The sequence below is a fragment of the Carcharodon carcharias genome, chromosome 17 (assembly GCF_017639515.1).
Source record: "Carcharodon carcharias isolate sCarCar2 chromosome 17, sCarCar2.pri, whole genome shotgun sequence".
In the NCBI taxonomy this organism is placed as follows: Eukaryota; Metazoa; Chordata; class Chondrichthyes; order Lamniformes; family Lamnidae; genus Carcharodon; species Carcharodon carcharias.
In genome coordinates this window covers 57,347,467-57,372,036 of record NC_054483.1, presented here as the reverse complement: position 1 = coordinate 57,372,036, position 24,570 = coordinate 57,347,467, and the positions used below count along the sequence as shown (strand labels likewise).

The 24,570-nt window shown below is 42.1% G+C and overlaps 1 protein-coding gene across 2 annotated transcripts in view; it reads left to right on the top strand.

The window, feature by feature from the left end:
• Positions 1 to 24,570, top strand: part of prkg1b (protein kinase cGMP-dependent 1b) — an 809,007-nt gene that overhangs the window by 761,440 nt on the left and 22,997 nt on the right. Inside the window, exons 11-13 of one of the 2 annotated variants that reach the window (XM_041209923.1) lie at positions 2,769 to 2,908; positions 16,808 to 16,897; positions 23,964 to 23,987. In XM_041209923.1, the coding sequence (XP_041065857.1) occupies positions 2,769 to 2,908; positions 16,808 to 16,897; positions 23,964 to 23,987 (254 nt within the window). The remainder of the gene's footprint in view (positions 1 to 2,768; positions 2,909 to 16,807; positions 16,898 to 23,963; positions 23,988 to 24,570) is intronic. The other variant, XM_041209924.1, reaches the window with a different exon arrangement.

Below are 24,570 nucleotides of genomic sequence, written 5' to 3'. Positions count from 1 at the left end.
GTAACCCTTAAGTGGTGATTATTTGGCCACTTAAGGGCCTCAATTGACACAAAGGTAAGTGGGCCACCCAATGCCTCCCTCGCTGCTTATAAAATTGCAGCGGGGTCAAGGATATGCAGGTAGGTGCTAGGAAAGACAATAATGCATTTTATAGACATTCCCACCCCCCGCCTGAAAATCTGGCTGTAGGGGGGTGTAAAATTCTGCCCTATGACTTTGTATGGTGTTAAAAATTCATTTGCACCTGTTGCACAAGTTGTACTATTAGAAATAGAGTTGATTTGCAGGCACTTCTTAAGTGGAAATATTAAGTTTATTTACAATATACTCAACAGAAACTACACGTGCTTTCAACTCCAACTCAACCTCTATACTGACTGCTGAGGTAGCCAAAGCTACTCTCCTATTGGTTACTACTGATCATGTGATCTTTCCTAACGAGTATTATTCTTAAAGGTATATCACACACAAAATAAAACCATAATTATTATATTCTTCCCCCTTTAACTTGGCTATACATATTATTTACAAATATATATATTTTCAAGACAACATAATATTTACACTGAGTAAGGAGTTTACATGTTCAGTCTTTCAGGTGGTTTCCTGATACGTGTGGAACGTTGCAGCTCCACAACTTCAGATTCTTTGTCAGGAACCTCATTTTCCGGAGTTGTCTGAATATCAGGTGCTTTGGTGGGCACTTGCCGTTCTGTATCCTCAACTCTTACAGGAAAATCAGACATATCAGACCTGGGCTGAGCAACTTCAGGAAACACAGACCCGGTCATGGTCACTGGTGGAACCAAATCTTGGTGCTTTGTCTCTCTCTTCCTTAAATGGTCCACATATTTACAGGAGATCCGGCCTTCCACCTCCACGCGGTAAGATAGATGTCCATTCACCGCACTTATTTCACCCAGAAACCACTTTGGTCCTTCCCCAAAGTTTTTCACGTACACCAGCTCTCCCACGGTAAATTTCCTCTTGTGACTATGCCAGTCATGTCTAGTTTTCTGGCTTCCCTACCTCCTTTCCATTTACCCCTCTAAATTTGGCATTATTAAGCTCAATCTCGTCCTGAGACAGCGTTTCAACAATAACTCTGCTAAATACCAGAAGTTGCTGTCAGTTTCACAGGGTAACGTTGGCAAATGCTGACGGTTTCTTTGTCGTCACGACTACAAGAGCAGGGCCTATATCACAGAGTTAGCATCCAAGCAGAAAACAATGTAGAAGCGCTGAAGAACGGTAGACTTAGGCCGGGATTTTCCATGCCCACCAGCGTCAGGCATGCTCAGTGGCGTGAGCAGACAACATGGTGTGATCAGTTTCACGACAGCATAAAGCCAGTTCGTGATCGTCCGCTCAGCCCGCTGATGGCGTGCTGCATTCTCCCCCAACGGACGTTGGGAGCCTCGTTGTAATACATCAGCATATCATATTAGGCCAGCCAGTCCCCTGCTTCCCCCCCCCACCGACAACCGCTGGATCGTCCGGCCACGACGGTGGGAAGACACACCAACGTGTTTCACAACAGCACATAAGCGACGTGCGCATGGCGGGCTGCACTTTGCTTGGGACTTCAAGGTTTGTTTGCCTACCTTGCTTCAGTCAGCACTCACAGTCATCAGTGCCAGGATTCACAGACAGCACCACATCACTTTTAGAGGGGGGGCTCACGGGCAGATCTCTACCTACCTGATCAGCCATATTTGGGTGGCTTTTCAATGGCTGCAGGGCTAGGGCTTGCTTGGAGAAGGGGGAGAAGCAGCCTAATGTAAGGGAAAAGAGGCTGCAGGATGAGGGCTGTACTGGGGAAGGAAGGTATCCTAGGGTGTGTGTGGGGGCACATGTTGATCTGTGCAAGTGGCCTCAAGATGGTGAAGGCTGAGGAGGCAGTCTCCAGAGGACATAAGGCCAAATGGACTTGGGAAGGTATGTGTGTGAGAATGGGTGGGTGATGTCTCTTGAGCTGGCAGTGAGTGAGATGCCAATGAATATGTGATGGGTTTGTGTGTGTGAGTTTAGAATGCTGAGATGGTTGTCATACCTTAGCGGTACAGATAAGATCATTCATCCTCTATCTGCATTGAATGGCCAACCTCTTCTGTGCATCATTGGCACTGATCACCACGGCCATTGGCTACCAAGCTGGAGTGGTAATGTTGCTGCTTCTGCGGCCAGAGTGAGGACATCACAGTGGGCCTCCACGGCGTCCAAAGGGTGCTCAAGGGCTGCAATTTTCTTGCCTTTTGGGGCCATGTCTTCTTTGCTGCAGTCCTGGGCTGGAAGCACTGAGCGCGGTTGTACTTCAAGTGTGGTGCCTGGTGTGATGAAGCAGCGAGGCGATAACTTAGCAGGAGAATCGGAGCCTGCCACCATGGAAACAGCATGTTTCCCAGGAATGCATAAATAATGTGGCTGATTGGGGATGATACGGTGTGAAAACCCACCATCGCGGCCAATGGGTAAAACATTGTTTTACCCATGTGCTACCGCACTTAGTGCAAATCTGGGACAATTCTACCCTTAGTCTCTGATGTGTGCGCATATCATACTATATTAATCTATATAATTTATTAGAGATTATTTCTACACCTTAATGTGGAATTTAGTTTGAGGAGTAAAGAAAGTAAACAACGCAGACATGCCGATCATGATATAGAATAACAAATGAAATTCCAGAATGTTGGGATTTGTAGGAAAGGATGCTGAGGCATTTTTGAAAATGCCAAAAAAACTCTTTCTTTGTTTATTCTTAAAAGGTCCAATTAAAAAGTGAGGAATCCAAAACATTTGCGATGAAGATCCTGAAAAAGCGTCATATAGTAGATACACGACAACAGGAGCACATACGATCGGAAAAGCAGATTATGCAGGAGGCTCACTCAGACTTCATTGTAAGGTAAGTTTCCATCAGATAACCTCATGGAACATAAAAGAAAAATTGAACACTGGAACATTAAGACGGAAGCAAAGAGCCAGATATGGAGCCTGTATGTTGTGTATTGGCTCACCCTGACATCTCACACCTCTGTCTCTGCCTCTGATATAACTTAGGCTTCTAATACATTCTAGCCTCCATTCTCTCTGATTACAGTCTGTCCTATTTTCTGTCTGATACAATCTAACCTCTTTTTATTTATACTAATTCATTACTCAGAGAGTAGTTATAATCTTGCTACCAGATGGAGTAGCCGAGGCAAATGTCTTAGATGGATTTAAGTGGAAGCTAGATAAGTACATAAGGGAGAAAGGAATAGAAGGATCTATTTATAGGATTACATGGAGTAGGGTGAAAGAACAGCATAGACCACTTTGACTGAATTGACTGTATTTGTGCTGTAAATTCTATGTAATACTCTGATGATCTGATATGCATTTATCTTTGGCTTCATTTACTCATTTGGTTCCATCAAATATTTATCCCCCCAGTTTGCTGCAATCAGCCAAGGGATCTGGTCATTTCGCTCATTGTAAGAAAAACAGGAACCAATACCTTAGCCATTGTAGACCTTGGCATTTAATTGAGGACCAGCGGCAAAAAGTAAGGCCTCGGAACTAAACTACTCCAGGCCTGAAACTTTGGCCTCCCAGAACCTGTACTGGGTTCAAATCAGGGAGAAACAGGGAGAGACAAAATACTTCAATTCTTTATTTAATGCTTTCCATTCTGGGAATAAAACGGGCCGCTCTTATAGAAATTTGGAGAAATTTATGGAGCAGTTATATGCAGGATTTAGGCTAGCTTCAGATTGAAAGATGCAGTGAATTCGAGTGTGGTCTGGCAGATCTTCAGTAGGTAGATCTCTGTAGGTACTGGGTTTTGTTTCCATTTAGAGGTAACAAAGTACAATAGCTGTGATGCCAGGGCTCTTCACATATTTTTGAGGGCAAGGAAGGGTTGTTATTGTTGCGTAGATGAGGACATGGCTCCTCCATGCATCATCCATACTCAACCGGTATACACTACATACAGAACTCATGAACCATATAATAACACTGTGAAGTCTTTGCAATGTTCATGAAATAAAAGCATAGGCATTCTATCTCCAGTTAAAATAAAATGCCCCTCTTAGAAGCACATATAACTGCCAATCAAATACATAACCATTAAAACTCCGATTGATAACTACTCCCTCCTGTCACATGTTCATTAATCTGTCAATATAAACAAACAGCAATTCAAAAGCCTCTTCAAAATATGTAATCCTATTAGCTTCTCATAAAACTGCCAATCAAACAAAGTACTCAGTCCTCTTCACAGCTGTGTCAGCAACTCTTGCTGAGCTAAATCCCTTAGTGTGGTTTGGAACTCACAACTCACCATGTTTCCTGACCCAGGGAAATTGGCGGCTGTCGTGAATGACCTGCTAAGTACAAATTTGTAGGCCCTGATGCCTCCAGTTTGGCCCTCCCAATGCAGGTTTGCATAGTGTCGGGGGGTAAAATCCAGTCCCTGGAACTCATCACCTAACACCGACATAACAACACCTGCAGCACAAGGATTTAAGGAGGCCCACCATCAACTTCTCAGGGAAACTAGGGGTCATGGGCAATCAATGCAGCCTTACTATTATGGCCCATATCCTGAGAATGAATATCTGATAAATTAGACAAGGTAATGAATAGCTAAAGTGTTTAGAGCACTGGTCATCATTTGGAAGAATTTGTCTCTCTAAGAGGTTGTGTCTGGGATTTTGTGAGAGTGTAATATTGAAACTGGGGAGAAGTGACCTGATGATCATGACTTACCTTTTATAGAGGTGGTGGTAAGAAAACCATTTATATAAACAAGTTACTGTTGAGAACATGACCACCCAGACAAGGGGAAAATCTTGCAGTGTATGGAAAATGGCAAATCAAAGAGTTTGGAAAGAATGAAGATGCAATCAGACTGTTAAAGTCCCAACTGTATGCTTGAGTGATAGATTTGTTAGTAAAGCTTTCCCAGCATTTTGTGGAAAAGTAATATGTTTAAGTTACAGATCCCTGCAATCTAGATAGCAATCCAAGATTACTTCCAAGATTTTCAGTATAACCCATATTATCATAAGCATAGTATATCCAGAGATGATGATTGGGTTGAAGGCTTTTATGCTAATGTGCAATATGATTTTGAACAGTTGGTAAATTGAATGATTTATTCAAGAGCTAAGTAATTCAGTATGACGTTTACAATGTTTCACTACATTACTTACTAAAGAGTTAAAGTGTTGATGGATTTCTCCATTCTGTTTCATTGATATATTAATAAGCTGAACAATCCAATTGTCTTCCTGTTGTGGGTAAGAAAGTTCAAGAAAAGTTCTGAGAGTCTGGGTTTGCAATAGGGTTTGTATTGTTGAAGCCTAAAATTGAATGAGAAGAAGAGAAGTTAAATATAACTGGAGCCTGTTTATTCCCAAGAGAAAAGAAATCTTGAGCGTGTTTCTAGGTTTCAAAATGCTCTCATGCATAAATCACACTGACCCAGCACCCACCTCATTAATGTCTATATGTAACACTGCATCAGTACTGTACACACATCACACTGACTCAATATATACCTTGTTGATGTCTACATATAACACTGCTCCAGTACTGTACACATATCACAGTTAGTATGTAACTTGTTGATGTCTACATGTAACACTGCACCATTACTGTAACACATCACACTGACCCGGTAAGTACTTTGTTGATGTCTATATCAAGCACTGCTCCAGTACCGTACCCATATCACATTGACCCAGTACGTACCTTGTTAATGTCTGTATAGATCACTGAACCAGTGTTGTACACACAGCACATCTATTTCAGATGGACCCTGCAAAGGAGAACTTGAGTCAGGTTCTCACAATCTCCTGCTAGAACTTAAATGTAAGGGTGGTTATAACCACTGAGAAATGATCTAAACAGTTATTTTTTACTATCCATGCAATTTCTCTGGGGTTCTGCCAACCTCCTGCTATTCTGCAGAAATTCCACCCTCAGCTTCATTGATGGGTAAGTTGCAAGATGAAGTAGCCCAGCCATTTTGAGACATTTTTATCACAGGTTTTACATAGTGTGAAGGGAACTAACAAAATTGCAATCACTTATTTTTTTTGCTGTGCACCAAGATCATTCTTTTCTTTCATTAACAATCCTGAAATGTTTTGGGGGCTTTAGCTCAATGTGTTAAGGAAGCGACCATTAAAAATGACCTGTAGGGGCTAAATTTTGTCTGTTGGAGATAAATGTGAGAAAGGTCTGCTCCTAACTGAAGTTTCCAATTTGCAAATAAGGTTGTGGGCAGGCAAACATGCAACTCATGTAAATACAATTTTGTTATCGGGAATGTAAAGTTAATTATAATGCACAGATCTTCTCCAGTAACTAAAGGTCACTTAATTCATTCATCAACCTTGTAATACTTGTTGCAAAATGGACTAATAATGAGTTGGAAAAGCTAGTTTTATGAATGGACTAGCGGCTGGTGTAGAGGGAAAACATGCAGAGTATTGATGGAGAAAGAAGGCTTTCAAATATGCACATGAGGAAACAATGATGCTGGAATGCCACTTGGATAAGCCAGTGGGCTGATACAGAGAACCTGCTGGAATGTCTGGAAGAAGCAGCACATCTTGAAAAAGGACCACAAAAGTTTTAAATATTATTGTAAATCAATAATACAGGATGTGGAAAAGAGCAGCAGTAGTTAAAAATAACTGTACTGGCAAATAAAATATTAACAAGCATTTAGTAAGTAACTCAGTAAAACTTTCAATTTTGAGGTTGTAGAAATTACATTAGATATACCATAATGCTGTGCAGGAGAGAATTACCACGGACCAAATCACCAGCCTTAACCCCCGTGGAATATCTATTTCCCCCAGAGGGGCACACTGTGGGACAGACATTGACCATATAACCAGAAACATCGGAGAACATGTGAGCAAGGAATAGTTGAGCTTTTCGGAAGAGATTTTGGGAGGTACTAGAACTGTTGTCTATTCTTCTTGTACGTCCACACCCTGACTACGTCTTGGGGCATGGGACGCAACGCCTTTACCATATCAGTGGGGGGATTCATGAGAGACACTCTGATTGTGTTTGAGACCGGATTCAGCTGTCGTCAGCTACAAAAAGCAAATATGGTTCACTGCTCATTGCCTTGTTATCTCCCACTTTGGAACTGTAACATGTGTCACAGAGTTACCTAGTCATACATTATACATCCTCCCATTGGCCTAAATTCGATTACTCTACCAATAGTATTTGTTGAATAGTAATTGTTTACTTGTTATTTTTCTATTACACCTGCAAAATGATCAGCCTGATCCAGAAAGAGAAAACTCTTGTTTTTCTTTTTTCTCTTCATGTAAAATCACTAGGTAATATGCAACAATCACAAGTCATTTGGTATCGCAGTTGAGGATGGGGGTGTTTTGCTGGATATCCCTAATTCAACAGAATGTTATCTTCCAATTTCCCAATTGCACAGCCAAAGAAATCAAGCATTGACCCTTCCTGACAATATGTTTGAAGTATTGAGGGTGGACAATACAAAAGCATAACACATCTCTTTGTTGGGACATTTGTAGATTTAAGAGGGGAAATCAAAGGTTCATGTTTAGCAAGACCTGTGTCAGCTGAAATCATATTGGAAATTCCAGCCAGATCCTTCCCCCTGCAACGGGAAACACTGGCCCTGATACTAGAAGCTGAGAATTGAATGTAACTCACCCCGGCACAATCAGATGACAGATTGCTCACTGTGTATGTTGGCTATCATTTTTTACTAAGCAGTTTCATGCCAAGCACATTTCATTGACAAATTCTAAAGATTCAAGCTGCAGCAGTTCCAAGATAAATTTCCAGTGGGCTACCCAGAATAATTGCTCCAGTTCAGCTTTGATCAATGATTGATGCGAGTTGGCATGTGGTTGCAGACCTGTTGCTGGAGCATGAACCAGTTGTTGCTGTGTGGGATTCTGCAGCACCAGAAATCAAACAGCATTATTGTTACAATGATAAGTCGAGCAGCATAGGTTCAGGACAATGGCGCTACTGGCTAGGCTACAAGGATTTTATTGAAACATTCAGTAGAGTAAAATAATTATTGATTAATGAATTGAAAGTGTTGCCAGGGTTTGAAAGAAAATTTTAGTAAGATATATGCCTGGAACATTTAATGATTTGAGAATACAATTGCAGATGCAAAACATACTTAAGTCACTCTAGTTCTGTTTATGCTGTTGTTCCAAATAAACTTTGTGTATAACCCTCATGAAGTCAATTTGTCACTCGGTAAACATCAGTCAACCTTCCTTTAATCTGTCCAGTTGATGACTGCAAAGTATTCTCAGTGTGTCTGATATTGATCAGCAGTGGCATCACTGAACAATCCCAGAGCAGATCATTTATTTAGCTGGGCCTGTTAACTGTGACAGACACCAGATAATGTGTTACTTCAACAACAGTTATACCATGTTACCACACAAGACTTTGGAGGTGACACCAGACCATAAAAAGTAGAAGCAGAAGTAGGCCATTCGGCCCCTCGAGCCTGTTCCTCTATCCAAGAAGATCATGGCTGATCTGTTTGTGTTTCGATTTCCACATTCCCATTCACCCCCGATAACCCTTGATTCCCTTGCCTAACAAGAATCTATCTACCTCTGCCTTAAAAATATTCAGTGAGCCCACCCTCCACCGCCTACGAAGGCAGAGAGTTCCAAAGTCGGACAACCCTCTGAGAGAAAAAAATTCTCCTCATCTCTGTCCTAAAAGGGCGACCCCTAATTTTAAGACAGTGCCTCCTACTCTGGACTCACCCACATCCTTTCGACGTCCATCTTGTCGAGGCCATTCAGGATCTTATATGCTTCAATCATGTCACCCCTCACTCTTCTAAACTTCAGCAGAGACAAGCCCAGTCTGTCCAACCTTTCCTCACAAGACAGCCTGCTCATTCCAGATACCAATCTAGTAAACCTCCTCTGAACCACCCCCAACGCATTACATCCTTCCTTAAGTAAGGAGACCAAAACTGCACACAGTATTTGCGATGTGGTCTCACCAATACCCTGCATAACTGAAACATAACATCCAATTCCTCTCATAAGAAAGGAGAGCATTCCATTAACCTTCTTAATTACTTGCTGTACTTGCATACTAACTTTTTATTACTCATGTACTAGAACACCTAGATCCCTCTGTACCTCAGAATACTGCACTCATTCCATATTTAAATAATACTCCGCTTCTTTATTCGTACTGCCAAAGTGAACAACTTCACACTTTTCCACATTAAACTCCATCTGCCAGATCTTTGCCCGCTCACTCAACCTATCTATTTCCATCTGCAACCTCCTCATGCCCCCTTCGCAACACACTTTCCTCCCTATCTTTGTGTCATCTGCAAATTTAGCTACCATACCTTTGCTCCCCTCATCAAAGTCATTCATTTAAGTTGTAAAAAGTTGAGGCCCCAGCACAGACCCCTGTGGAACTCCACTAGTCACATCCTGCCAATCAGAAAATGATTCATTAATGCATACTCTGTTTTCTGCTAGCCAGCCCATCTTCTATCCATGCTAATATGTTACCCACTACACCATGAGCTTTTATTTTCCGCAATAATCTTTGAGGTGGCACCTTATCAAAGGCCTTCTCAAAATCCAAGGACAACACGCCTACAGGCTCCCCTTTATCCACGTCTCATGTTACTCCTTCAAAGAACTCCAATAAATTGGTTAAACATGATTTCTCATTCACAAAACCATGCTGACTCTTTCCAATTCCCTTGAGTTTTTCTAAGTGTCTAGCTATAAGCTCTTCAATGATTGACGCTAACACCTTCCCCACAGCAGACGTCAAGCTAACTGGCCTAGAGTTTCCTCTGTTCTGCCTCCCCCTCCTCTTGAAGAAAGGGGTTATATTTGCTACTTTCTAACATCTAATGGATTTCCTCCCCTTTGGCTGTTAGATACCAAGGGTCAGATCTTTGTCTCCAAATGGAGGTGGGAATTGGGGTGCCAAATGCCACACTTAGTTCTTCCTGCGAGAAAAGACTATCTTCATCTGGCTTCCTGACTCCGTGCCATTTTCTTGTGGTCTTTTTGTGGGTTGGGAAGGCCCGGTGTGCAAAGCGTACATGCACGTCTTCGGATGTTGCCATTGTGGGGACCACAGAAAAATGGTATTTCCTCCCGTAGACCATTTCTGTGTGATGGTGCAGGGTTAAGAGAGCCCTAAAATACACTTCTTCTTTGAGAGGTCGTGACCACTGGGGGAAGCCACATATGAACCATGAGCACATGAACCAATGTGTTCAACCAATGGAGTTTTACATAAAACTGTATAAACTGGACCATTTAACAACCAGATATGAATGACCTGATCTTTGTCAACAACTACAAATGCATAACTGAATGCCTTTGTGCAAAATAAACCTCCCCATTAATATTGTATCCATCCTCTGATCTGTTGTCACTCCTACGTCAGTTAACATGCTGGGAGGGCAGGATAATCAAACTAATCATTTTAAACCACAGGGTTTCCACGTGTAGGCTTGCCAACCCTCCAGGATGGTCCTGGAGTCTTTAGGAATTAAAGAGGTCACTCTATGGTAAATTTATTAAGGTACTTAAAAAAAATTACATTTTTTCACTTTCTTTGAATACTTTCATTTATGAGTTCTAATTAGTTCTGTTAGTTCTGGTCTCTTATGCATTCCCAATTATAATTGCTCCACCATTGGTAGCCATGCCTTGGTTACCTTGGCCGTTAATTCTGGAATTCCCTTCCTTCACCTGTCTACTTCTCTCTCTTTCCTTCCTCCTTTAAGACATTCCTTATGTGGCTTGGTGTCATACTTTGTTTTATAACGCTTTGGGATGTTTCATTGTACTTCATGCTCTCAAACCAAAAGTTGTGGAAACTCCCACGCCACCTGGGAGCAACCAAATAACAACCACACCACCAGCCCAGAATCAATGCTAATGCCATCGCTTCACAGCTTCTAATAAACTTAATGATACCGACCAGTAGGGAAAATAAGTGGACAGTGAAAACAGTCTTAATGCAATCTCAAAATTGCCTCATGGCAGACAGACCTCTCAAGCCCTTACACACAAGAGAAAGTGGACAGTGTGGTGACGGCACCAAGACAGACAAAGCAGCAGGAGTTGATCGGATTTACCCAGAGTTCACGAAGAACATTGGATCAGAGGGAAGGAAGTGGCGAAGAAAGCTGTTTACCAATATTCACAGCACAGGCACTATTCCAAACATCTGGCACTAATCTAAGATTGTGGCTGTTACCAAGCCAAGGAAGCCACTCAACAACCCATGCAGTCAGCACCCCATCACTCTGCTCTCAGTAACAGATAAGATCCTGGAACACCTCCTGCTAAACAGACTGAGTTCCACTCTGGAAGCAGCAATGCCTCCTCAAGAGGCAGCTTTTCACACAGGCTGCAACGGCTCCGAGCAGGTTCTGACACTGACCTCACATATCGAAGCCAGTTTCCAGAAAGGCCTGCAGACAGGAGCCACCAATATTGACTTATCCTGTACCTATGACCAATGTGGCACACAGGCATCCTACTGAAACTCTGCACCATCATCTGCTGTGTGAAAACCCTACTCAGCTCCATGATCAGCAACCAACAGTTCCTTGGGGGTCAAAACAAATACCCACATGTAACCAACAACAGGCTCCCACAGGGATCAGTCCTCACACTGGCTTTCTTCAACACATATACCCGTGGCCTCCCTCCCACAAAGTCACAACACATTGCAAATGCTGACAACTTGGCCTTGGATTTCCTGACTAAAGAACTTCAGGACACTGAGAAAACTCTGTTATTGGGAAGTCTACTTCAGAAAATGGAAACTTTGACCAGCAGGACTGTCATTTCAGCATTCCACCTGAACAACTCGAGGGTCGGGGGAGAACTTCATGGTCCAGTTCTGTGGCCGATCACACACCCACAACCCAATGCCAAAATATCTTGGCCTCAATCTTCACCGTACACTGACCTACCGACAATGTCTCCAGAACACCAGAGTCAAAATCAAAACAAGAATGAATCTCTTTTGGAAACTGGTGGCTACCACCCTGGGGCAGCAAATCCAACATACTGCATTGCTTCACTCAATCTGGTTCAGTCTCAACCACACAAACGTGGTGGATATCCTCCTCCGGGAAGTCATAAAGATTATTTCTGGGACATTGAGATCAACATAGCTCAAGTGGCTTCCTGTTCTTGCAGACACTGAATCCACTGATGTCCATAGTGAAATCATCCTTCTCAAAGAACACCACTGGCATACGGCTAACGAAACACTCCCACTTACACAGGACCTCAAAAAAAACTCAACACGCTCGTCTGAAATCACGTAGCACCTACTGGAACACATAGCACACCCTACAAGCTGATAACAGCCCCACCTTTTAATGGCGCACCTCCTGCCTGACGGCAAACATCCCCAACCACAAGCTGGTACATGACCCAAGTGGTGAAGTCCCACGTTTCAACCTTCCACGGAATATCTGAAAAACGCTCCACTGCTTGAGGACAGGCTGGGGAAGATGTGCCCACTTGCTCCGCAAGTGGAATAAGGGACAGCTGAAGTTGTGACTGTGGTCATCCAAGGCAGACATCGCCCATTTACTGACCTTGTGCCCTGAGAGATCCATTCCTAGTGGCATCAGAACCATTCAACCTGCTTCAGCTGAAGCCATTTGAATGGATTGTTAACCTTGGCACCGAACTATAACTAACTCTCCAGGCATGTAAATAAGAAAAATACATTAAATGTGTTATATAAATATAAGTTGCTGCTGTTGTCGTAATAATAAAAATGGAGAATGACATTGAGAATCATCCAATTAGATTGAAGGCTCTGTTTGCTTTCCAGTTGACATTAACAATGAGGATGGGTGTTTTAGATGATTGTTGGTGAAAGTGTGAGGTTCTACTTGTTCAAAGCACTAGGCCACATGATTAAACCTCCACGAATACACCCAACCAGAGATGGCAACCGCATGTGAGGGATCAAACCAGAATGTGTCAGTTTTCCATTGGCCAATTCCCTTGAAGGAGAGGGGAGAGGTGAATCAGGTCTTGAATAAAGAACTTAAAAGAACCTGCTTTTATATAGCCTCTTGTCATTGCCTCAGGATATCCAAACTCCTTTGCACACAGTGGGAGATGATTTTTGAAATGAGGTTACTATTACATTCATGCTGATTTGACTTTGAGACACATGAGGTGATGGAACAAAAATCCAAAAAGAAAAATCCCTCTGTGGCAGTGTTGGTAATCCAAATCCTGCGCCAAGTAACTCCACAGTTCTTTACAGGAATGTTGGTGATTGACCAGCCAGTCTGGTGTAATGGTTGCTGAAAGGCAGAGGAGCCACTGGGAGTTGGGAACTTTCTTACTGTGTTCCAAACAAGCTGCAGGCCAAGACGCTGCTGGTGAGGGTGGTCCAACTGGACAGGCAGCTGGCACTTTATTGGTGGTTTGTGCTGGTAAACTACACCATTTTAATCCCTTGGAGATCCTGAAGCCTTAGCACTGACCAGTCTACATCTACCTTTATATAAGTGGGCTGTATCCTTACAGTGATGCAGTGGGTTCTCCATGTCAGGCAAACAGGAACTGTACCTTTATAAATTTATCAGGAGCTTGGTTTGAAGTTGTGTAATCATAGTATCCATAAATTAAACATACAGTAAAATACATATAGTGAAGCAAGTGGGAAAAAAATTGGCAGTTGGAGTATAATGTGGGAAAATGTGGACTGGTCCACTTTGGCAAGAAGAATAGAAGAGCAATATATTTAATTGGAAAGAGATTGCAGAACTCCGAGGTATAGAGGGATCCGGGTGTCCTGCTACATGAATCACAAAAAAGTTAGTGTGCAGGTATAGCAAGCGATTAGGAAGGCAAATGGAATATTGACATTTATTGCAAGGGGAATGGAATATAAAAGTAGGAATGTTTTGCTACAGTTGTACAGGGCGTTGGTGAGGCCACACCTAAAGTTCTATGTACAGTTTTGGTCTCTTTATTTAAGAAAGGATATAGTTTTATTAGGAGCAATTCAGAAAAGGTTCATTTGAGTAATTCCTGGGATAATGGCACATTATCATATGAGGAAAGGTAGGACAGGCTGAGCCTGTATCCATTGGAGTTTAGAAGCATAAGTGGTGCTTTATTGAAACATGTAAGATCCTGAAGGGACTTGACAAGGTGGATGCTGAGAGGATGTTTCCCCTTGTGGGAGAGAACGGAACTCGGAGACACCATTTAAAAATAAAGGGTCTCCAATATAAGACCAAGGTGAGGTGAAAGTTTTTCTCTCAGAGGGTAATGAGTATTTGAAACTCTGTTCCCCAGAGAAGTGGAGACGGGGTTATTGAATATTTTTAAGGCAGAGGTGGATAGATTCTTGACCAACAAAGGAGTCAAAGGTTATTTGGAGTAAGCGAAATGTGGAGTTGAGGCCAAAATCAGATCTGCCATGATTTTATTAGATGGTGGAGCAGGCTCGAGGAGCCAAATGGCCGACTCCTGCTCCTAATTCGTATGTCTGTATGTTCATGCAACAGATTTGTGCTAAAGTATTTTACTTTCCGAGGTGAACTTCAAATGTATTATTAAGGTTTAGGGCAAATTTATTAGTGGGTTTATTTTTATCAGATCTATCACTTACTAAATGATGTGTGCTGATGTATCCTGCCTCTGATTTATTCGCTCTGTTAAATGTGACTGTAGCAGCAGTAATAATAACAGGGTTTTTATAACTAAGTAAGCTAAATGCCTTTCCCAGACAAGACAATTCTGTCACAAGGAGAGATCACATATCGTACAGTCTGAATTACCCTTCACCAATGAGCTGAAAAAAAAAATCAATAGAGATAGAAACAGGGGTATTATTTACTAATGTCAAAATCCTGGAACTCATGATCCAACTCCACCCAACTCCACACCTACCTGCCCCACCACTCCTTGTTCATACAGCCCACCACACCAAGACTGCATTGGTCAAACTCAACAACTAGATTATCCAGTCTGTGGTCCCCAGTTTCTCTGTAACTTTCAACGTGGTCATCTACTCTATCCTCCTGCACTGCCTGTCCTCATTATTCCCTGTACCACCCTTGCCTGTTTGGATGCAGCTAGCACATCTTCTGCAATAGCTTCTTTGCCTATCCCAAAACTCTATTTTCTGGGTCCTCTCCTACATGCTGCTCCTCAGCAACATTATCCATAAGCACAGTCTTAGCTTTTCCAAATGTGCTAATGGCATCCAGCCCAACCTTTTTGTTCCCATCCTGTATTACCTGCACTGTTTCCCTGATATTATGTTGTGGGTGAGCTGAAATCTTCAATAAGTTTCTCACTAGTTGGTCTACTTCCACCAGAAAATTTGAGCGCTACACCCACGTTCTATACCCCTCGCTTGCTCCTTGAACCAGCTGAAGATGCACAAGCATCTGTCATTTGACCCTGCATTCAGTTTTAAACTTAACATCCAATCCATCACCGGGATTGCTCTGTCATTTGCTCTGCTGGAACCCCCCCCGCCCCCTACATATTATTACTCTTCTCTGATCTACTGCCTTTGAAGGTTTCATCCATGCTTTCTTTACCTCATCTTCCCATTCTTGCCTCACTAGCCTCCTAAGTTCCACGCTACACAAACTGCAACTTGATCAAATTCACCTGCCTGTGTCGTACCCTAGGCCAAGTCGCACTCACACATTATCACTGACCTCACTGGGTTCTCTCACACTGTCTCTGGTCTCACTAGATTCTCACACACTGTCCCTCATCTTACTGGGTTCTCTCCCATTCTCCCTGATATCACTGCATTCTCACACACTGTCCCTGATCTCACTGCGTTCTCATACACTGTCGCTGATCTCACTGGATTCTCAGGCACTGTCCCTGACCTCATTGGATTCTCTTACACTGTCCCTGATCTCACTGGGCTCTCACACACTGTCCCTGAAATCACTGGGTCCTCTCACACTGACCTCACTGGATTCTCTTACACTGTCCTTGACCTCAATGGGTTCTCGCACACTGTACCTGATCTCACTGGGTTCTCTGCCCAGCAACCCCCCCCCCACCTCCCCCCCGCCAAGGCATTGATTACAAAATATTAATCTTTCTCCATAAATCCTGCAGGGCCTCACCCCAGTCAACCAACCTCTGTGACCCCCTGCATCCTGGCTCACACCCAATACTCTTTCCATATTGGGCCACTGCTCCACCATTGATAGCATAGCTTTCAACCATTGAACACCTGTACTTGGAGCTCTCCTCCCTAAGACACAGCATCAGAAGTTTCACTTGGATACTTTCACCTTGTTAAAGGCACCACTTCTGTTTATTTTATCTTTCACTTCAGGTCAGCACTGAAGTGGAACCATTATTTTTCAAGTTTGTAAAACAATTTAATTAAATTAGACAACTTTGCTTTTAACATGAATCATAAAATAATGTCACATTGGAGTCTTTGCAATTCAATGGGTGGAATTTTACGCCAGTGGGATTTTATGGCCCTGCCGAAGTCAACAGAGTTTGGAATAGCCATTCCCGCCGCGATGGGGCCATAAAATTCCGGCCAATATGTGTATTGCACAACAGTCGAGAAATGCTATGAATTCTAATCAAGTGAAAATATTAGTTCGCTGAGCAAAGCCTGCATAGATGCACAATATGAATTGGACTGAAATAATGAAAGGATGAACAAACCAGAACTGTCTGTAGGCATTTTGACTCCTTCTTAACATTCTTCTCTTTCAATACAGGCTCTATAGGACATTCAAGGACAGCAAATATTTATACATGTTAATGGAGGCCTGCCTTGGTGGAGAGCTGTGGACTATTCTCAGGGACAGGTATGGAGTGAAAGAAATTATTTTCATACAGAGTTCACTTTCAATATCTTTTTGCATTGGCCAACAAGGCAGCTTTTACCAAAACAGTTGCTATTTCCAAAATTGTTGGAATGGCCAGCTTTTAAGTGAAAGCCTTGACTCAGTGGGTAGCACTCTTGTCTCTGAGTCAGAAGATTGTGAGTTTAAATCCTAGACCAGAAACTTGAGCACATAATCTAAGCTGATCCACCAGTACAGTACTTCGTATATTGAGCGAATGCAAATCCCCAAAACCAAGCAATTGCCTTATTAGCTGAATTTAAGGTGATTAGTCCATCACTTAGACGGGAGAGGGAACACTCCTTGGTAATGTGCAGCATTGTTTGTGTCTCTCCACAAGTGCAAAATGGGTTTGTACTTGAGACCCTAGTAGCCGAGGTTGGCTGGACAGGGGCCCTGGCCTGTCCTGAGCCTGTATAGCAAGGACCATTGTCGCCATGGTGGTTGAAAGCCTGTCGTTGGACAGATGGGGTTTGTCATAAGAACCTTGTTAGTGATTTTCCATGTTTGCCATTCCTTGATCTAAAGGCTATCTGCTGGAAGATGTTGGTCAGGGAGATTACTCCATATGGGGCATCAGGATGAAAGGCGGGCAGTAAGTGAGTTGAAAAGGTCATTATGGAGTGGTAAGTTAGGGGGAACACAGCAGTTGTGCAGCAATATATGGGGGAGTGATGTTGGTGAGGACAGGAAGCTAGGGGAGGGGTGTTGAGCAGAGAGTGCTAGTTATGATGCACATTGTTGCATTTAATTGAATATCAACAGGATGTGTGTGTGATGACCTGTGCCAGACAAGTGCACAGTACTCTGCTGCGGAGTACAATGGGGCAAGTGCTGAGGCCTGGAGTGTTGTGGCAGCAGTGCTCCATGTAGGCCCAGCAATTTTGGGTATTAAGTTATTTCTGGTTTTGACCTTTGTTGCTATTTTCTTCAGACAAGTATGCTGGGTAGGGATCATGCAGTAGTCCCTGGCCATCCATATAGCTGTGCAATTCTCTTTTGACTCTGGAGGTGGAATACACTGGACATGGTTTTAGAGGAATTCAATGTAAGTCGCCATGTGCTGCAGTAGTCTGTCAACATTGTAACATCTTTGTTGAGATTCTGGTCCAGGATGCAGATGGATGGGGCTTTGGTGGCACAACAGATGTCATCAGTATGGATGGACTTGCAGGACATGATTGTTGGCAGTTCATTTGTATATATGTTGGACAGGACTGGGGCTAGCACTGAGCACTGCGGTAGTCTGTTATCAGTCTCCTCCATGCACTTCTCCCTTGCCCAAGATGGACTCTGAATTGTCTGTTGCAAAGGAGTATTTCAACAACTGTCCTGATCCGAGTGCAGTACTGTTAGAGGGGTGCTACCTTTTGCATGGGGCTTCAAATTGAAGTCTACTCTTTCAGGTGGATGATAAAGAGCCCATGGCACCATTTGAAGAAATGCAGGGACATTCTCCTGGTGTCCTGACAGCATTTATCCCTCAGCCAACATCTAAAACAAAAGCAAAAACAAAAGTTGCTGGAAAAACTCAGCAGGTCTGACAGCATCTGTGGAGAGAAAGACAGAGTTAATGTTTCGAATCCATATGACTCTTCTTCAGAACCACTCACGGACTCGAAGTGTTAACTCTGTCTTTCTCTCTCCACAGATGCTGTCAGACCTGTTGAGTTTTTCCAGCAATTTTTGTTTTTGTTTCAGATTTCCGGCATCAGCAGTATTTTGCCTTCATCTAAAATAAAAGATCTACATTTGTTTGGGAGCTTACTGTATGAAAATTGGCTCCTGTCTTTCCTACATTACAATAATGACCACACTTCAAAAGTGCTTCATTGGTCACAGAGTGCTTTGGGATGTCCTGAATTTGTGAAATGAAAGCCTTTTTCATTTCACAAGTATCTCAATTTATGAAATGTTTTACAAAAATAAACTTGTGACACATTATATATTTATGATACTCAAGGAATTTTTTTTGTGCTGATCTATATCAAATTTGGGCAACTCCAGTCCTTTTATTTAGACCTTAAATTGTTCAACCAAGGATTTAGTTATTAACTAGTCAACCTCTCATTGCTCATAATGAATCAAAATCAAAATCAAGTGTCATCTTCATGTGAAATGGTAGAGGGTGAGGACCATTGACTCAGGGCTTAGTCATAAATTAGCATCCTATAAAGGCAGTCTTAAGCTTTATACTCCTGTTACAAATTCCTATGTCTACATTTACAATAGAACTGCTTATGTTAATGCGTCATGCCATAATTACATCACCTCACCATTGGTGACACTGCAGCATCTCCACGAGGGAGAAGATTGAACACCTGGTTGGGGGGGGTGATGGTTAAAGGATAAAGCTGAATAACTAAGGATGAAAAAATACATTTTTACCAAATTCATCCCATAAGCTGTGAGTGCAAAATATTTGCAAAACTTAGTTTAAACCTGAAAGATAATTTACATCATTAAAACACTGAGATGTCGTGAGGTGTTAACACTAGAACTCAAGAAATTGGAGCAGGGGATGGCCCATTAAGCCTGCTCCGCCATTCAATACGTTCATAGCTGATCTTGGGCTTCAACCCCACTTCCCTGCCCATTCCCCATTGTCCTTAATTCCCTGAGGGACCAAAAATCTGCCTGTCCCAGCCTTAAATGTTTTCAATGATGGAGCATCCAACAACCCCCTTGGGGTAGAGAATTCCAAAGATGCACAACCCTCTGGGTGAAGTAATTTCTCCGCATCTCAGTCCCAAAAGATCAGCCTCTGTGTTTTAGATTCCCTGACCAGCAGAAACAATCTCTCAGCGTCTACTCTATCAAACCCCTTCAGAATTTTATACATTTCAATGAGATCAGCTCTCATTCTTCTAAACCCCAGAGAAAATAGACCCAGTTTGTTCAGCCTCTCATCACAGGACAAGCCCCTCATCCCAGGGACCAATTTAGTGAACCAATGATGCTCCATTTTGTTTTGTAGTTTTTCACAATTTCTGAGGACTTTAGGCATGAAATTGGTCTTTGACACAAAACACCCGTCTAATTTTCTCTTCCATTGAAGTCAGTATAAAACTCCTTTATACTGGTCTGATTGACTCAGTTCTATGATGCAATTATAATTGATAAGAATTCATAATTGTTGCAAAATAAAACAAGTAAAGTTAAAACATAAGCATATAGGAGAAAAAAACTACTGTTCTCGTTTTTGTACAAGTGCCAAATAACTCAGACTGATATTCTTCCTCTGCTCTTTGATAGGTATCTTTATCTAATTTTACCCTTCTAAGATAGTGGAGAAGGATTTGGTACAAGGATATTGAGAGTCTTTATGATTGTGTCCACAGTCACTTCTTGTATTCTCTCACACATGCTCCCTGGCACTCTCATACTCCAGCCCTCTCGCACAGCCGCCATTGCATGCCTGCGCTCTCGCATGCCCCTGGACTTCAGGACAGGAAGCTGATGCAGCCTCAGTAGCTGCCTGATAATCCCAGTAAGAGGCTGGGTCCATTTTGAGGGTCAGATGTCATTGGCATTGGGCTGGTGAGCTGTGTGCAGAAACAAGCGCCCTGGGGCAGCCTTGTGGTTCCGGGGTGCAAGAAGTCTGGTCTGTGGATCTGCTGAATCTCTTTTGCTCTTTCCAGCCTGCATACAGTAAATCCTCTTTGGCTGGACTACCAGCTGATACTAGAGCCTAGTGTCCACCCAACTCAGTACTGCCCTAAAATGGTAAACAGGCTCCTCAGTAAGTTATAGGATCCTGAACTGTATATTAAAGTCATCCTCCATCCTGAAAGACTGCCTAAGAAAAGATTAAAGGCTGAGCTTTCTCATGGATACACTGCCACACACTTTCTCTCACACTTCTGAACCCACAAACACAGTCTGCCTCCTTCCCTCACTCTGCCTCACTCGCCCTCTGTCTCCTCACTCCCTCACTCACATGCTCACTGTCACACACAGTCTGTCTCCCTCCCTTTCTCTTCCTCTCCCTCTGTCTCCTCACTCCCTTGCTCACACAATCACTCTCACACACAGTCCGTCTTCCTCTCTTTCTCTCACTCTCCTTCCTCTTCCTCACTCCCTCACTCATCCCTAATGCACACACTTTTGAACATAAACACAGTTTGTCTCTTTCTCTCACTCTCTCTGTTCCCTCCCTCACGCTCTCACACTTGTGAACACACGCAGCTCATCTCGCTTCCTCCCTCGCTCTCTTACACTCGTCTCAAACACGCACAGTGAACTGCAGCCTCTGATATCTGATTCTCAAGTTATGGTTTTTGGTTGAATGCTGACAAAAGTGTTGTTGCTTCATTTTTATGTTAATAGCTTTAATAGAAAATCCAAGTGATAAGAAATTGAAAAGTTATGGCTGTCCCAGTTCATGCTGTATCAATAATGCAATACAAGATGAGCTTCTAATAATTTTATATTAACCTGTCCATCAAATTTGTTTACCTTACCTTTGTATTTAGTGAGAATTTACGAATACCAATTGTCCAATATTATCCTACCCTATCCTGTTGCGCCACCTGCTGCCTTAAAATAGCAAGTCGCCTTTTATCTCAAAATACAGTTAAATTGGAAATAATAATGATAGGATTGTAGGTTAACTCGTTAATAACTAGCATCCTGTGAAACCTGCTAACAGGAATTCATTGTCCAGGTACCGAATGTTCAGAAAAGTGCTAAAGCCTGGTACAAAGTGCAAAAAAATGGAGATTTGATCAAATCCATCTTGCTGAGTTGAGAGTGCAAGGTTCAATATAGCATATTATTTTAGGTTTTAAATATGTTTTTGATTGAACTTTTCAACACTGATTATAATTTCAGCCTGAGAATCATATAGAGTCTGGTTTATTTAACAATCTAAAGCAAAAGTATTCCCTATGAAGGCTGAGGTAAATGGGCCCAATGGCTTTTCATAACCTTGTGATGATGCCCAATATGTCAGATAATGTAGGTAAACCATTTGGAAGGAGTCTGCTGCCAGAGGCAGCCTATTCCATTGCAATACGTAGTAGAAATTCAGGCTCTCACAAACCTTGTTACATAAACAGACTCAATTTATTCATTAAGATGAAAGCAAAATACTGGGGATGCTGGAAATCTGAAACAAAAACAAAAAAGCTGGAAAAGCTCAGCAGGTCTGACAGCATCTGCGGAAAGGAATACAGTTAACGTTTTGAGTCCTTATGACACTACATCAAGTTATTCATTGATCCTTTCCACTGTTAACACTGTAAACCATTTCAGTTGTTAAACAAAATTTTCTCTACTCCCATCAAGTTTGCCCCAGACATGATCATAAATGGGGTATGGGTAAAAGGATCTGAGGGTCCGGATTTTGCGGTAGCAATGATGATGAAACTGACAGTATTTACTGTTGTTGCTCCACTCAACTAACAGCAACTTCTGGAGTCCACACATGTGCAGTTAAATATCAAAATCCAGATGCTGCTGTCAGTGATTCTACGTTTCTCTATAGGCTGCAATGTTAAATTCCACCTCCGCCCCTCCCCCAGACTGCAATCAATTAGAAATCACTGAACTGACAAGAACTTTCATTACGTTCTTAGTTTTGCAGTAAAAACCCTTGAGAAAGTTGCAACTTGTTGAATGAGATTTAACTATGGATTTTAAACGGCATACTAAATTTATAGTTACTGCTTAACACTCTCAGTAGCCCTGAAAAAGTAATTTCATATTTTTTGAATGTCAAATTTCTCCATTATGATAAGAAATTCCACATATTTTTGAAATAATATTTTTAAGCTTTCATGTTGCAATCAATTATTTCACTCTCTGTAAGAATTTAGAATTGTAAGTGAAGGTATTCAGAGGTTTTTACTTCCTGGTTTTTGCTGACTGTGAGAATACGTCAGTGTAATTGGTTGCTTACCATGCCTGATGACATCACTGCTGCTGGATGTCTGGAGATCCTCATGACTTGATGCCAGATTCAAATTAACGTCAAAAAAGGGGAAGCCCACATCTCAGAGATCACTCGACCTTTGTGGGCAGCTTTCTTAGAGGCCAGTGATGGACATTGTTTCTTCACCACTGACTGAAAGATCCAGCACATTGAAACAATTGCGTAGTGCCAAACAGCGGGAGAAAATTTTCAGCTCCGTCAAGGCTGGAACTGAACATTCATTCGACAGGACAGTGATTTAACCCATGATCCCATGCAGTGCTTGCTTTGAGATGTGTTACATTACATTAAAATACAGCTTCTATATATTTTGAACCATGAAAAGTCTGCAGGAATTTAGCCCTCTTGGAAGCATTGGCTTCTATAATGCTTGGATTGTTTCTCTGTTGGGTAGGTGTCTAAGTTGTACACTGTGAAAGCCTTGTGTGGAGTGAATTATTTTCCAAAGCTTCGATCTAATCTCTAAGTACTTTGCGAAACACCTGTGCAGGAGGGAAGGCAGAGCTAAATTAAACTATTCTGCCCTCAACAAATGAATTCTTCAACACATTCTGTCAAATGACAGCCCATGATTAACCAAAGAAATGTTAGCACATTTGCCAATCTTATTCTGCACATAGCTTTGAAAAACATTTATAACATATTAAATTAGGAAAAGGGAAAAAAAATCTCATGAATTAGCATTTTAAAGTACACCAACATTTAGTAGAGTGAAAGTGATAAGGAATAGCCACCTAGAGGTCTGGACTAATAACATTGCTATCAGCACCTAGACAGTAATTTGTTGGAGTGAGTCTTCAGCCCCCACTGTAGTTCCCGCCTGATTTTAAATCATTGAAATCGATGGAACGAAAATTGGATACGTTTTATAATGGGCCAACAGCTCTCTTTTCCAGGTTACTGACCAGGCAGTGAAGTTGAAAATTGCTCCCAATACTTCTAATTGACAGGTATTAAATAAAGAAACCAAAAGCACATTCTGCCCAAACTCCATCATTCAGAACAGACCACTGTCCTTAAAACAGACAAATTCCTAGCTATATTGTGGCAACCTTTATTCTTGAATGATATTTTATTGACCTTTTTCCATAGATACAAAGAAGACAATATTAAAAGGTATGTGACACCTTTGTGTTTAAAATAATTAAACTAGAATCATTTAAATTGGAACACGCAAACAAGCCACTCAACCCATCCAGCTTGCATCATCCATCTGAGGTCCCCACTCAAACCATTTCATTGTGTTAGGTGTTTGTACATTGCATGGGATGATAACTCAATGTATGGCATTTATGGCTCAAGTTCCTAGGCTGTGGTTTCTTGAGTTTATCATCGTGTCCTCTGGTTTAGAATCCTGAAACCTCCAAAGCCCACTTCCCACCATAACCTCCATCATCCCAAAAGCCTGGTGATGACTGTGTACATACGATATTACTGTACACTTACCACAGGTTCCCCTCTCCAATACTTTCACTGAGGAGCTAACGCCTTTTAAACAAAATGGTTAAGTTTGTGGAGGGATGAATTTGAAATGGTTGCATCAAGTCTCTGTATAATAGTATTGCATGCAGTGACATCCAGGATTAAAACCCTTCAAACAGGCCCCCCATGATACCGTACACTTTACCTCATAATCTACATTATAATAATATTTGCATATGGAGTGTACACGCATGGCATCAAGGTGGAGTCCAGTGTA